The sequence below is a fragment of the Meles meles genome, chromosome 7 (genome assembly GCF_922984935.1).
Source record: "Meles meles chromosome 7, mMelMel3.1 paternal haplotype, whole genome shotgun sequence".
NCBI lineage: Eukaryota > Metazoa > Chordata > Mammalia > Carnivora > Mustelidae > Meles > Meles meles.
The window spans coordinates 20865020-20881376 of record NC_060072.1 but is presented as its reverse complement, the minus strand read 5'-3'; the positions used below and the strand labels follow the sequence as shown (position 1 = coordinate 20881376).

Here is a 16357-nt window from a genome sequence, read left to right as displayed (position 1 = left end):
TGAAGACAGTAATAAATCATTTTAGATAATTATGCCTGTGCCCTGTAATGCCTATAAATGACCAGACATTAAAACTTAAAACATTTAAATTGTTTTTTTTTGCTTGGTTGTTTGTTTTGGGTGAGGGGAAGCAAGATGGAGATAATTAGACAAACCAGAATAATCTTATATTTGAATGATTTCCAGAATTGGTATTTGCTATATTACTCTTATATTCTTTTAAAAGTTTTCTTTTGATATAATTAGAATATGCTTGAATCTTAATTTAAAGATAAAAATCACATTGAAATTCTACCTATAAAGATGCAAGCAGCTGATAATAAAATTTGCTTTGTGAAGTGAGAACTTCAGAATCAATCATTTCTGGTTCTGGTTCTGCCAACTCTGTAAGATTCTGAAAGTTTATTTTACCTCTGCATCCTCATCTCCAAGGTGAGGTGGTTGTTCAGGAAATGAATGGAATCAATGAGAGAACATCAGCCAAGTGCCTACTAGAATGTATGTTGCATAGTAGACACTTCAGCAGTTTGATTGTATCATTGGTATAACCAAACTCTCCACATATAAAACTGGAGATTATACCTATGTCATGAAACTCACCTTCCCTCCCTTCCTTCCTTCCTTCCTTTCTTTTTCTTTCAAAAGAATGCTTATCAAGATGACAGTGGTGAAGACTAAAGCTGATTTATCAAATGTTAACAACAATTCTGAATATGATCCTGCTTATACTCCCTCCTGTGTGTGCTATGCAGCTGTATTAATAAAGAGTTCTATTATACTCTTTCCCTTTTGGGACTCGGGAGTCATGGCAGTCTCCCAAAAGGTCTTATGCTTGCTCTTTGGGTCCTCTCAAATCCCCATTGAGTATGCTCAAAACTCCTTTATTACTCAAAACTATTTTTTATCCAATTATTTCAATTTGTTCTCTTTTTATCTACATCTCAGAAATGTCCTCAGTTTCATGTTAATTATATTTTCTTGATTCTTTAATGGGTGCTTTTTATAATTCTTGCATTGACCATGTTTTTCTCATTCAACTCTAATGCCATTAATATTTTCTTAGCTTGGTGATTTTTCTTTATAGTTTTGTTTTATAGTTCCATGAAACCTTCTCTGATCTAGAGTCTAATAGATCCATCTTTATTAATTCTTCTCTAAGAGTAATCTTGACATCTAGTCATGGATGTTTTTACTTCTCTCTCTGATGAGTGTGAAAACTTTGTAGGATTTTCACCTCTTTCTCTGCTAATTGTGTTAGACCATTGTGTAATTATTCATAAGTGCCTCGTAGAGAGGAGACATTCAGTAGATAGCTTATCAGCTGGTTTCTTGTTAATTTAATACATTAAGATCTTCCTTGCTCCCTTTTTTTTTAATATTGTTCATTCTGATTAGTAAATAAACATACAGTCTAAAAAAATCAATGAACAGTTGTTCCTGATCTCTTTTGGGTCATACATAGTCCTTTGAGAATCTGACAAAAAGCTATGAACTGAGAAAAGGCCCATTTGTGTATAGGCATAAAAGTTTGCCTAATTGTAAGTTAAGTTTTTGTATGTACTCAAGTTCATCTATAGATTGCCTGTGGATTAACAATCTTTGCAATATGACAGCTTTCACATGTTTGAGGACAACATTTATACGTACAGTTTTTGCTATTAACATCTAAATTTTAACAACATGAATATGGTATTGACTAGCCCAAGTTATTATAGTCTTTTTTGGGCAGGAATAGGAGAATTCAAGTATTCTTTTCTCTAATGTGGCAAGAAATTAGAATGGCTTCTGTTAATGTTAGCCTCTTCATTTTCACAAACAATTTTTTCCAAAACTACCCTTCTAACTGTATCACATCCTTCCTTGACAAACATTTGCAACTGCTCTGCCTTTTTTCAGCTCAGCCAAATTGTTAAAAGACAAATAACATTCTATTTGCTATAAAATATCTTCAACTGTAAGATACATCTTGATTTTGATGGTGCAAAGAGTCATTTGCTAATGTCCTCAATTATTTAACAAATATTTAACTGAATACCATGTGCTAACAGAAATAAGACATGCTTATGAAAGGAAGATTTAAATAGTAAATCCTTACTATACTCCCTTTGAAGTAATTTTAAGAGAATTCAGAGAAATAAATAAAAAAGACATGTTGTCTTTCCTAAAACTTTTAATATCTTTCTATATTTGGGATTTCATTCCTTAATCTCTATTCTTAGTTCCGAAAATAATGGCCCTCAAATGAGTTATTTATTTATTTATTTAAAATCTTTTGATATTTTTATTGAGTTTCACTACTTCTGCTTCCCTTTTGTGGTATGTATTCATGTTTTTTGATTTGCTTCTCATCATAGGAACTTGGAAACAACTCTTTTTTTTTCTTCAAAAGTTATCTGGATTAATAATGGTGTTATGGATTTTTATTTTGTGTAGTAAGATTTGCCTTAAATATGTTTCAATAAGTTTAATATATTTTAGAGGGAAAATGATCTACATTTAAAAATCAAGAAGGGAATAGGTGCACTTCATATTAACTATACTTGTACCTCCTTTTTTAAAATTAAAAAACCTTTATTTTAAAGTAATCACAAACCTACAAAGTAGCAGTTAAGTGTAGAACAGAGATGCTTGTTTGCTAAACCATTTGAGAATAAGTTGCCAGTCTAATGCCCCATTACCTCTCAATACTTTAGTGTGTATTTCTCACAAATAAGGATATCATCCTACACAATAGCAATGAAATAATTGGAACCAGGATATTAACGTTGGTACAGTATTGCCACCTAATGTCATGTCCCTTAATCTGTCTATAACAGTATCTTTGCTTTCTTTAATGACCCTGACACTTTTGAATATTAGAGACCATTTATTTTGTGTGATGTCTCTCAGTTTGGATTTGCCTGTTGTATTCTCATGATTAGATTCAGGTTATGAATATTTGGCAGGAATATCACAGAGGGATACTGTATTTTCTCACTGCAACCTTTCAGGTAGAATGTAATTTCGATTTGTCCCATTATTGATTGTATTTACCTTTATCACTTGCTTAAGTTGCCATCTGTCAGGTTTTTCTACTGTAAAATTACTCTTTCTTCTCTTTGTGAAAGTATTTTGTGGGGAAATACTTTGAAACCATATAAAAATCTCATTCCTCATCAAAATCCCTGTTTATTCATATATTTATATCTATATGAACTGATAGTTTTCTGTTTTATTCAATGTGTAATGATGCTCAAGTTGCTCTTGATTTAGACAGTAGAAGAAGTCCCTTCATGCTGACCTATCATTCTTTGAGCCTTGTTTGCTTTCCGGTAAAAGATATTCCTGTCACCACAGGATTCATTCTAGTTTTCTCTTATTCTGAAAGAGTTGACCTCTTATGGCTTGTGAGAAACTTGGCTTCCATTTGATAAATCCCTGTGAATATAACAATCTCCCATTGTTGCTACCACCCACTCCCTGAGTTGATGTCTTTCTCAGCTCACTTGGGCTCTGATACCCTGCACTGGGATGTTCCCCATCTTCCCCTGGGGACGCCCTCCTCATCCTACTCAGGGTCTGATACTGTGCACAAGGCTGTCCCCATGTCAGGATACGCTCTCATCTCACTCAAGTTCTGGTCCTCCATTTCAAGCTTCCGTCCAGTGAGGATCCCTCATCACTTCACTTGGGCTCAAATACCCCTTCCTGAATTGAGAAATTAAAGTCTTTTCTCTAAGTAATCTTACACTAAAGCACTTCTAATTGTATTTCAAAATTTTGCAACTGTTGGTTTGGTATTATGTTTAGGTCAGTTTTTTTTTTTTTTAAGATTTTATTTATTTATTTGACAGAGATCACAAGTAGATAGAGAGGCAGGCAGAGAGAGAGAGAGAGGGAAGCAGACTCCCTGCTGAGCAGGGAGCCCGATGCGGGACTCGATCCCAGGACCCTGAGATCATGACCTGAGCCGAAGGCAGCGGCTAACCCACTGAGCCACCCAGGCGCCCCGTTTAGGTCAGTTTTTATTCTTAAACAGGGATTGGCCAGGTAGTAAATATTCTTGCCTTTGTGAGTAAGTAGGCAAAATTGAGGCTATTACATAGGTTCATAGATAATAACATGTAAAAACCATTCTTAGATTGTGGACCTTACAAAAATCAGGTGACATACCAGATTATTTAGAATTTTTTTAAGAGAACACTGTTATTATGATCAGAAGTTATAAAATGCCATTTATGCATTTATTCATTCATTTATCCGTTGTATAACAAATGTTGTTAGCCCCAATGCTAGATGCTACGAAGATGTATCTTGTAAGGCAGGTACCATTGACTGATTCTATAGCTGAGAGGCTGAAGCTGTGGTGCAAGTAATTTATTAAACTTAGTTAGCTAACAAGTGAAGGAAAAATATTATTTGTTGACTTTTATCCTGTAGTTCAATAGTAGAATCCATTCATTGATTAAGGATTCATTTATATTTACCACAGTATTGAATATTGAAAATGTCTCAAGTTTCTGGCTTAATAGTTTGCTTCTAGTTTATAACCTTTCTGTGAACTGCCACAGTTTTATACATGTGCATATTATGTATGGTCTATAATTCATCATTTAAATATTAGTGTGGGTTGCACTAACTTTTAAAAGGTTGCATCCATTTGGTTGGTGTTTTCTTCAGGTATGGTTTGGAGAAGACCTGCCTCTAAGTCCACGGAGTCCTCTGACTCCCAGACATGGGCCAGGTTTGGCTGATGTTTGTCAGTATGATGAATGGATAGCTGTGAGGCATGAAGCCACCCTGTTGCCCATGCAAGAAGATCTGTCAATCTGGCTCTCTGGTTTATTAGGTAAGGCTTGAAAAGATACTCCAAATTTTAGTTTTTTATTTACTAAATATTTATTGAGAATCTTACTCTTTGTTAAGGAGTGATTGTTTCAGAGTCTGAGGATACTCTAGTGAATAGAATATTTGATATCCTTGTTCTTGCAAGCTTACATTCCTGTTGGGGAGATATTTCAATTCACCCTGCACCTTAGGGCTTGGATAGTAAGAAAGGTTGAGGCTTAATAGAAAAGGTCTATATAGTAAAATTGAATAATCAACATTTTCACTGTTAATGTTAAAACCTTTTTTTTTTTTTAAAGTATATAGATCTGATTTGGGATTTCTATTACTGATGTGCTCCCCCCATCTCATATAAGCATGAGATTCTGAGGGGAATATATATTGTAATTAAAATGATTGCTGCTTCTGAGGGATTGAGGGGCAAAGGTATGTGAAACCTAGGAGGAAGTGTCAGCTTGGAGAATATCTGGCTTCATATTTCTTTATCAGTTAGACCAGGAGTGCTCTGAACTATCTCCCAGAAAAACACCTTTTTTAAATTTAGATTTTTATTTATATATATGACACAGAGAGAGCAGAAGTAGGCAGAGAGGCAGGCAGAGAGAGAAGGGGAAGCAGGCTACCTGCTGAGCAGAGAGCCCAATGCAGGGCTCAATCCCAGGAGCCTGAGATCATGACCTGAGCTGAAGGCAGACACTTAACTCGCTGATCCACCCAGGCGCCCCACACGCTCTCTTTTAAATACAGAATTTCATCTGTGGCCTTCCCAAGATAATTAAAACCACTATACACTCTAATTGTCTCATATCAGTTTGATGATTTGGATAGTTTTTTTAAAAGCTTATTATGTAATAATAATCGTTCTAAAGAAGGAATTTTAGAGGCAAAAAGTCTGGTATTCCGTAGGTGTTTGTTATGCTATTATCTTTAATTTTAATATCACAACAAAGGCCATGTTATTTTTGGAGAATCTTTCTTGTGCAAGCAGTAGTAATGTGCAGTGAATCAAAACTTAATCTTAGCAGTTAATATTGAAATATAAATATTCTGGTTTTTAAGAAATGAAATAAAATGTCATTTTATTTTTTCTTCTCCATCACAGATATTTTTGTTTCTGTTGTCTTTCACTTAATTTCACATTATCTGTTTTAACTATAACTTCTAAGAATGAATACTTGGAGTCTGATCTAATATTTGTCCTGTGTTTCAGCTATAATCTCATTACATTTAATTAAATTTTAACCATATTGTTTGAATTTACTGTTTCTAGTAGAATCTTAACTTTGAAATATGTTTTTAGGTATTGAAGTTAAGGCAGAAAGGTTATTGGAAGAACTTGATAATGGAGTACTATTATGCCAACTGATTGATGTTCTTCAAAGCATGGTGAAAACTTACGAGTCTGGAGAACCCAGGGTAAGAACATGTTTGACAGGAGGTGATTTTATCTATCTGTCTATCATCTATCTATCTATCTATCTATCTGTCCATCTGAGAGAGCAAGCAGGAGGAGGGGCAGAGGGAGAGAGAGAGTATCTGAAGCAGACTCAACACTGAGCCCAGACCCCAATGTGGGGCTCTGTCTCATGACCACGAGCAAGATCATGACTTGAGCTCAAACCAAGAGACAGACACTTAACCAACGGTGCTGCCCAGGTGCCCTGACAATCAGTGATTTTATACTTTGGTACATATTAATTTGTTTTTGTATATTTCTTATCATATCTGAAAAGTTGCAAACTTCTACCCAACTATGTATAAGACCTTAGATAATTTACCTAATCTTGCAAAATGGGAGAGTTAATATTTATGTTGTCAGATTTATTTGCAAGGATTTAGTGAAATTAAATGAAGTAATGTATAAATGGTATTTAGGTTAGTGCCTAGTGTAAGTAAATATCCAGTAAGTAGTTATATCTCCTTGAGAACAATACTCATATTCTCATTTGTTTTGAGAGTTAAATGAGAAAAGAGCTTGGTTCCTGGGACAGAGTTATTATTTTTACTACTATTATTATTACCATTATCATCACCATCTTTATATTCCCCATATTTTGTCTTGGTGGTAAATTCTATAATTTGATTGAATGAATAATAATTTTTTTAGGCAGTGTTCCTCCGTTGACCCTGAAATCATGATTTGAACTAGAGAAGGTTTCCTTTCTTTTTATCGAACGTGGGTCACCTAGGAGATCTGGGATCTGTGGTGTGGCATCTGGATACTCACATAGGGTTGGTAGAAATATAAATTACTATCATCTTTCTGGGAGGCAGTGGGTGATATATGTCACATTGAAAGGAAAGTATATCTTTTGATACATACCATAATTCTCCCAGGGATTTATTCTAAGAAAATAACTACAAATTCACAAAAGTGATTGTGCAGAAAAATTTAAGAACAATATAAATGCTCATCAATAAAGAAGTTGTTAAAAATTAATTATGATACCTAAACTGAGTGGAATGCTTATCTATTCATTAGAAATTACTATTTTAATCTGTTATTTTTCACCCCAAAAGATACCTGCAACCTTTTGTTAAGTGTGTATGCACACATACACATACAGATCAGATTGCAGACTAGTGTGTTTGTGTATGTATTCTGTAGGTACAGATATGTGTACCCTTGTGTGTAGAGATGCCCACTAACATGTAAGTGAGAAGATTTCAGTTAACAATTAGAAGAACTCACAAGGCCATTTTAATTCTGGAAAATACAACAGGAAGGGTATATAAGGAACTGGTATTAGTGGTTATCTCTAGGAAGAGAGAGGAACTGAGTGGGAAACAGACTTATGCTCCATTGCGCCTACTGCAAAAAAATCTTAGGCATAAATTGCTTTTTCAAGTAAAAATTTAAAACAGAACCAAAACCCCTGTCTCAGCAGGATTATCTAGCTATTCTTGGTCCAGATAGTTAAAAAATTAGGATTCTATATAACTTAGACTGTTAATTTTCAAAGACTTGAATTAAGAATGGGCTACTACTTCCTTATTTGACAGTCTCCTCAAGAAACTCAGAATCATAGTTATGAATCTGCAAATAAGGAAGTAAGCAAAAATGAGTGTTCCATTAACCTTTAACATGGCAGTAATTTTGTGTTGTATTGAACTGTGTATGGAGAGACATTTAGAGATGTGCTTTGGAATTATTAGACTGTCATTTTTTTTTTTAAAATTAAGACTCTTGTGTCATTTTAAGAAGAAAGAGGTTAGAGATGCTTGATCCTACTGCAATTTTGACTTCCTAGGAGTCATTTTCTGGAATATACTTAAAGTAATTTTTGAAGATACATTTCCTCCTAATGTATACTTTTTAGTCAGGTTCAATACACTGAACATTTATTTAGTAGTATTAAAATGGATATCTAATGAAAATATCCTTGATATGAGTTTTTGAAATTAGTCTTTCATCTTTTTCAGAATTTTCCAATGAGAAAAGTGCCCTGTAAGAAAGATGCTGCCTCAGGTTCATTCTTTGCTAGAGATAATACTGCGAACTTCCTTTACTGGTGCAGGCACATTGGGGTTGATGAGACTTACCTCTTTGAATCTGAAGGTTTAGGTAAGCGTTGGTGTCATCATTGTGTTTAATGTTTATTGGGGTATTTTTGTATTTCTCACATCTAATTTTTTTTTTTTCCAAATAAGGTCTTTTTTCCAAATAAGGCCGTATCTCATTTTCCTAGAAAAACTTACATTTTAAATATGTGTAAAACAATCGGAGAATCAGATTCTAAGCAATATAGATTAAGCTTTTCATTTATAGTTAAATATCTTGTATATTTAGAATGCTCTAGAAATATTTTACTTCCTAAATGAGTTGGCCAAGGAAAGGTTCTGGACTAATGCTTTGCTAATTAATGTTTTCATCAAGAATTACTCTACCAAAGTCTAAATTACTAGTAATTTCTTTTTGACTGGATAATTATAGAAATAACAAAAGGTCAAATGATGTATACTCACAGTATTTAGATTTACCTTGTTTGTACACAGCAGTTGCCAAGTTGATCATCTAAACAGATTCATGTTTTTGACAATTCATTTTAAAAGTCATGCTCTGCCAAAGAATTATTGACATATATTGACATATTGACATATTATCTCATTTTCTTTAAGAATATGAATCGATTCAATAGAATCGTCTTTGCAGTGACTAACTTGAATGCTACCTAAGTTTTAGACTACTATATATATATTTCCTTAGAGCATTTATACACATATATGCATAGAATTTGTAACATTTTGATAAGAGCAGTAGCATACCAAGTGTGGGCGGAAATCATGGGAGTAGTAGCATACCCTGGTAGAGAGAATTATGTTATCACTGACGTTTAGAATTGCTGGTTCATGGCGATAATAAAAAAACAAATTTTTAGGTGGTATTATTCTAGTTTGAAAATTCTCTGAGCTAAAAAAAAAACAACAAAAAAAAACTAGTTCACTGCCTTAAGCAAAGATTCGGGTTATTAGGTAACCTTGTGTTCGTAGTTCCATACCAAACATAAACGGACAAAATAAACTAAAAACAGAACAAAATAAAATAAAATTTTCTGACTGTAAACACTGTTGTTGCCTGCACATGGGGTCGGCTGCTCCCACTGCTACCCATTTGATATGCCTCTGGATATTCCTATCAAGTATACAATTTAAAAAAAAAAAAAGTAATGGGTTGCTGTTTTACTTCCCATTTTGCACCCTGCTTTAATTCAGGTGTGCTGATTTTTATTGACAATGAGGTTGATTTAATGGCATATATAGGTTGTAGAGATCAAAGGAAAGAGGAAATGCTTTGAATTCTCAAGTTTCCAGCTTACTGTTTCTGAAAGGATATGAAATTGTCTATTTCTTATTGTTAGTAGAAGCCATCTTCTGACTGTCCTGAAGGTCAGCATAGGACTAAATAAAGCACTGCCGATAACAGTAACTCCTTTCTAGGCATTGAACTGATGAACTCATATTTTTACTTACTAAAGGTTTTCAGAGATAAGGCTCTAAATTTTTACATTTTGCTAGGAAATCTAAGCAAATAAAAAAACCCGAAGTATGCTATGGTTAAAGTATGCTTAAAAGCTACTTTTAAAAAAACAAGTTTAATAAAAATTTCAGGACAGATTCCTTTGGGTATGAATTTAAGATTCAAATATAGGCCTTCTTATTGCGTTGGAAGGGTATACTTTGTGCTTTGGGTATATAATAGATAATATTCATAAGTCAAAGGAGAATCGCCATTTCCATTGGGGGAGTCAGTGTGCATGTTATTCATCATACAGACCATTATTCTGTTAAGTTTCAGAAGTTTCCTAGAGCATTTAACTCTAAGGACAGGAACAGAAAGGTAGATGAGCCACATCTATAGATGGCATCTATGGATTTGCATATTGTGGACACTTTAAATAAATAGAATCATACTATATGTGGCTTTTTGTGTCTGGCTTTTTTCATTTAGCATGTTTCATTTACGTAATTGCATTCAACAGTGCATGATTCCTTTACAGGGTCGAATGATTCCATGTATGGATATACTACATTTTTTTTTAAGATTTTATTTATCTGTTTGACAGACAGAGATCACAAGTAGGCAGAGAGGCAGGCAGAGAGGGAGGAAGGGAAGCAGGCTCCCTTTTGAGCAGAAAGCCCAATGCGGGGCTCAATCCCAGGTACCTGAGATCATGACCTGAGCCGAAGGCAGAGGCTTTACCCCACTGAGCCACCCAGGCACCCCATGCATATACTACATTTTTAAAAAACATTATCATCTGATGGACATTTTGATTGTATTTTCTTTTTCGTCAATATGAATAATGCTGCTGTCTACATTTTTTTACATGTTTTTGAGTGAACATGTTTTTAATTCTCTCAGGGATATACCTAGAAGTGAAATTGTTGAATTGTATGGTAATTCTACGTTTATCTTTTTGAGGAACTACTACTCTTTTCACAGTGGCTACACAATTTCATATTCCCACTGGGAGTGCACAACTTCACATCTCTGCCAACAGTTGTTTTTTTTTTCCTATGACTTCACATATGAATATGTGAAGTGGTGGCTCATTATGATTTTGATTTGCATTTCCTTAATGACTAATGATGTTGAACATTTTCATGGCTTATTGGCCACTTGGTGTGTCTTCTCTGGAGAAATTTGTCTTCAAATCTTTTGCTCATTTTTAGGGACTTATTTGTCTTTTTTGGTTGACTTATAAGTTTTATTTATTCTGAATACTAGGTCCTGATCAGATATATGATTTGCAAATATTTTCTTTTTTTAAATTTTAAAGATTTTTATTTATTTATTTGAGACACAGAGAGAAAGCATGAGCAGGAAGGAAGGGTAGAGGGAGGAGCAGGCTCCCCACTGAGCAGGGAGCCTGATGTAGGACTCGAGCCCAGGACCCTGGGATCATGACCTGAGCTGAAGGCAGATGCTTAACCGACTGAGCCACACAGGTGCCCTTGCAAGTATTTTCATCCAGTGTTTGGGTTACCTTTTCACTTTCTTGATAGTGTTCTTTGATGCATGAAAGTTTTTAATTTTGATGAAGTTCAATTTATTTTATTTTATTTTATTTATTTTTTAAAAGATTTTATTTATTTATTTGATAGAGAGAAAGAGATTCCAAGTAGGCAGAGAGGCAGGCAGAGAGAGAGAGGGAGATGCAGGCTCCCTGCTGAGCAGAGAGCCTGATGTAGGGCTCTATACCAGGACCCTGAGGTCATGACCTGAACTGAAGGCAGAGGCTTCAACCCACTGAGCCACCCAGGTGCCCCTGAAGTTTATCTTTTCTTTGACTGCTTATGCTTTTGGTGTCATATGTAAAATATTGTGGCCTAATCCAAGGTCACACAGATTTTCACCTCTTTTTCCTTCCAAGAGTTTTATAGTGTTAGCTCTTATGTTTAGGTCTTTAATCCATTTTATCCATTTTGGGTTATTTTTGTTTATGTTGTGAATTAAGGATCTAAATTCATTCTTTTGCATACAGATATTCAGTTCTAGCACCATCTGTTGAGAAGACTGCTGTTTCCTTACTGAGTTGTCTTGCCACTCTTCTTAAAAATCACCTGAACACAAATGTCTAGGTTTATTTCTGGACTCTCAGTCCAGTCACTGGTCTATATGTCTGTCCTTATGCCAGTAACATACTGTCTTGGTTACTGTAGCTTTGTTGTATGTTTTGATATTGGGAAGTGTGAGTCTTCCAACTTTGTTCTTGTTTTGGCTATTCTCTCTCTTATTATTCTGTATGAATTTTATCACCTTAACCATTTCTGTAAAAAAGGCTGTTGGAATTTTGATAGGGATTGCTCTGAATCTGTAGGTCAGTTTAAAGAGTTTTGTCATCTTAACAATATTAGGTCTCCCAATCCATGAACACAGGATGTCTTTCCATTTATTTGTATCTTACTTAATTTCTTTCAACAATATTTTGTAATTTTCCATAAACAAGTCATAAAATTCTTTGGTGAAGTTTGTTCCTAAGTACTTTATTCTTCTTAAAGTATTGTAAATTGATTGTTTTTTAAATTACATTTCCAGATTGTTTATTGCTGGTGTATAAGGTGAAGTGATTTTTTTTTTTAAGATTTTATTTATTTATTTGACAGAGAGAGATCACAAGTAGATAGAGAGGCAGGCAGAGAGAGAGAGAGGGAAGCAGGCTCCCTGGTGAGCAGAGAGCCCAATGTGGGACTCGCTCCCAGGACCCCGAGATCATGACCTGAGCCGAAGGCAGCGGCTTAACCCACTGAGCCACCCAGGCGCCCCCTGAAGTGATTTTTTTTATATTGATCTTGTATCCTTCAACTTTGTTGAAACTAAGTTTGCTCTAATACTTTTCTTTTGTAGATTCCATAGGGGATTTTTATACAAAGGACAGTGTTATGTGAATGGAGTTAGTTTTCCTTCCTCCTTTCCAATCTGGGTGCCTTTTATTTGTTTTTCTTGCCTAAATGCCCTGCCTAGAACCTCCTGTACAATTTTGAATAGAAGAGGTGAGAGTGGACATCCTTGTCTTCTCCTTAGTCTTAGGAGGAAGAGTCTCAGTCTTTCACCTTTAAGAATGATGTTAACTATGGGTTTTTCATAGATATCCATTTTCAGATTTCCTTCTGTTCCTATAAAGTTTCCTTCCATTCCTAATTCATTGAGGCTTCTTTTTTTTTTTTTTTTTAACTGTGAAAGGAGTATTTGATTTTTGTCAAATGCTTTTTCTGTGTCTACTGAGATAATTGCACATTTCTTTTCCTTCATTCTGTTAATATAGTGGATTGTATTAATTGATTTTCATATGTTGAAACGACCTTGCATTCCTGGGATAAATCTCACTTGCTACTGGATTCAGTTTGCCAGTAATAAATTGAAGATTTTTACATCTATATTCATAAAAGATATTAGTCTTTAGTTTTCTTGTGATGTATTTGTTTGGCTTTGGTATCAGGATAATACTGACCTCAGAGAATGAGTTAGGAAGTACTCCTTCTTTTCTGATTTTGAAAAAGTTTGAGAAAGCCATTAACACATAGTCTTAAGCTAAAGATAGTTTAGAATAAAATTGGTATGTCTCTTCAAATAATATCTCCTGTTGAGAGATCTGAAATATAAATAATTTAATGTTATTAAGCCCTTAGTGTTTTAGACTTAAAATGCTACCAATTAGGGTACATGCTAAATTTTCATCCTCTTCTTATTAGCCAGTTTTTAAAAAAATTTATGGATGATGATGATAATATGTAGAGAAAATGTCTTTTCTAAGTCTCCACGCAAGTAAACCAACTGTCTTTGTTATTCTTTTTTTTTTTACTTCTCCTATGCCAGAAATTTATTTCCCTATTTAATTTGACCTTTAAAATATGTGGTCTGAAAAAAAAAAAAATAAAAATAAAATATGTGGTCTTATTTTTTCACAGTTTTGCACAAAGATCCAAGACAGGTGTATCTTTGTCTTCTTGAAATTGGTCGAATTGTGTCGAGGTATGTATTCCACATTCTTTCAGAATGTCAATGTCATTAATTTTCTAAAAGCTACTTTATTTTAGATAGAGCACTATTTTTTATAAATAAAAGAAAATAATTCTTGATTGAAGTAAAATAACTCAATTTCATTTTCTTTCTTTCTAACTTTGTTCTGTTTGCATGAGCTGTGTCGTGTGTCAGCATCTGCTCACCCATATAACTTGTTGTCATTTAGTATTAAACTGTAAAAGTCGTTGCTTAAATTTTTTAGACTAAGAATAAGGTAAGAGCATGTAAAACTCTCTTAGCAGTTGAAGGCAAGGCAAATCTTTTGAACACAAAGAGGATCTAATAAGAAGGCTCAGGCTTAGTGTCCTCCATATCTGACTCAGCCCCATCTTTACTTTCAAGCTAACTTTAAAGGTGGCTGACTTTCAGGATCCCTGGTTGAATACTGGAGCATCCAGTAATCCCAATATATGCTATAATGTGAAGATTATGTGTTGAATTTTTGATGGTCTGTGGGATATTAAAAAGCATTTCCAAATGTTCCAGTGAAACAATTGGTAGAAGAGAATCAAATAGACTTCACTTTAAAAATAAGACATAACCTATTGTGATATGCAGGGAAGTGAATGAATCGGACTTTTCTTGAATGATGAGATCTCCTAACTGGTTTTCAGATATGGGGTTGAGCCACCAGTATTAGTAAAACTTGAGAAAGAAATTGAACTAGAAGAGACCTTACTTAATACTTCTGGGCCCGAAGATTCCATTAGCATTCCAAAATCGTGTTGTCAGCATGAAGAGCTGCATGAGGCTGTAAGTAATCACTGTATTTTCTCAGTTGTGATGTGTCAGAGTCTCATAGTTTGCTGCAGGTGATGTGTGTTTAAAAGAGAATGTTTCTTATTCAGAACATACACCAGTATTAACTACCATTCCATGGTGAGTTTAGGGCACAATATGTTAAAGGTGATGTGTTGTTCGTGTGTGATGAGGAATGGATATGTATGTAGTTGAGGAGTGGCGAGGCAAATAGGCTGGAATCCATCATGAAGGGTACTGGAGGCCGCAAGAATTCATTGACTGGTTTTTAATCATGGTAGTGTTATAATCTGATTTGCACATGTAAAGGTTATATTGGTTTTGTTGTAATAATCCAGGCATACAATGATGAGAGCGTGAACTTGAGCAGCTGTAGTGAAGGTGAAGTAAAAGGAACAGTAATAGGACATATTTAAGAGGTAGAATTGGAGAATCCTAATTCTGATAGGGAAGGAGAAAATCTAGGATGATTTTTGAGGTTTCTAAGTAAATAGTACACTGATACTTGAGAATATAGGAGGAGGAAAAGTTCTGAGAGCAAATTGATGGGGTTTTGGGAATATTCCCCTGACAATGTATGCAGACTTTTAGATGAGGGGTCTCAGCTGGGAAGTCTTTAAGCTTTACCTGGTCATTGTTATGCAGAGGTCACTAGAACTTGTCCTTGGCTGTATCTTCTGTAGTGACTCTAGTCTAGTAAGTGATGGAGTTGAACTGAGTAGCAAACATTTGTTGTTGTTTTTTTTTTTGCTTCCACTGTTGTTTAGAATTATGGTCTTTTTCAGGCTGTTGTATTTTATGAAAGTGCTTAATGTACAAAATTTTTAAGAAATAATGAGTCAGTCATTATTGATAAACATTTGGAAAGTGTTGCTTTGATTGTTTTAACGTAATAAAAGTCTATAGTAAAAGATTTGGATATCCTTTCAAGACAGATTAAGAAAATGTCAGCCTGAATATTCTTTACCAGGCCAAAATATACTTACTTATATTATATTACTGATTTATATGATGACTGCCAATGTCCGTATGTGACACAGTGATAATGCAATAGGTTAAAAAATAAAACTTTAAATCTTATATAAACTAAAATAATGATAATTAAATAAAAAAGAAAACATTGGCAAAATATTTTTTTACTGAATTGGAAAGACTACAGTTTGATAAGAAAAGCATTTCCAGAAGGTAAATGGGCAAGGATTGTTGTTCACACAAGAGGAAAATATAGTGTTGAGTCTTGCTGAGAATCAAGGAATTAAGATACACAACTTGCCTCATTAGTAAAATTTCTTAAAATTATAAAACCTGGTGCTGGTAAATTTTGTAAAACTATACTTAGGGATTGCTACTGGTGGTGGAAAATGATGTAAACTTTGTAAAACAGCTGACAAATGGTTATCAAGTACCACAAAAATGTTCCTCTTTAATTTTTTTGTAATTGAAGGGGAATTAAAAGGTAGAATAAATGGAAGTTTTTATTGTGCTGTATATAATGGTGAAAATTAGAAGCAGTGTGAATACTCTCAGAGCAATGGCTAGGTGAATTAGGATTCATTATCTTAACAGAATAATCATTATATGTGATCATTATGAAGACTATGTAGCAACAAGAAAAATATTTTGTGAAAAGTAAGTATATATAGACAAACTGTAAGAAAAAGAAGGAAAATAATCGATAGTAGATTAGTGCCTTTATAGATTATTTGAATTTATCTGTTCCTTTAGTGTTTTAATGTTAATTATACA

At 34.2% G+C, this 16357-nt stretch overlaps 1 protein-coding gene across 3 annotated transcripts in view; it reads left to right on the top strand.

Annotated features, from left to right (window-relative positions):
* GAS2L3 (growth arrest specific 2 like 3) overlaps window positions 1-16357 on the top strand; it is a 39414-nt gene that overhangs the window by 14729 nt on the left and 8328 nt on the right. For all 3 annotated transcript variants that reach the window (XM_046010561.1, XM_046010559.1, XM_046010560.1), the window contains 5 exons: window positions 4660-4828; window positions 6128-6243; window positions 8251-8392; window positions 13738-13801; window positions 14467-14605. In XM_046010561.1, the coding sequence (XP_045866517.1) occupies window positions 4789-4828; window positions 6128-6243; window positions 8251-8392; window positions 13738-13801; window positions 14467-14605 (501 nt within the window). In that variant the 5' untranslated portion in view covers window positions 4660-4788. The remainder of the gene's footprint in view (window positions 1-4659; window positions 4829-6127; window positions 6244-8250; window positions 8393-13737; window positions 13802-14466; window positions 14606-16357) is intronic.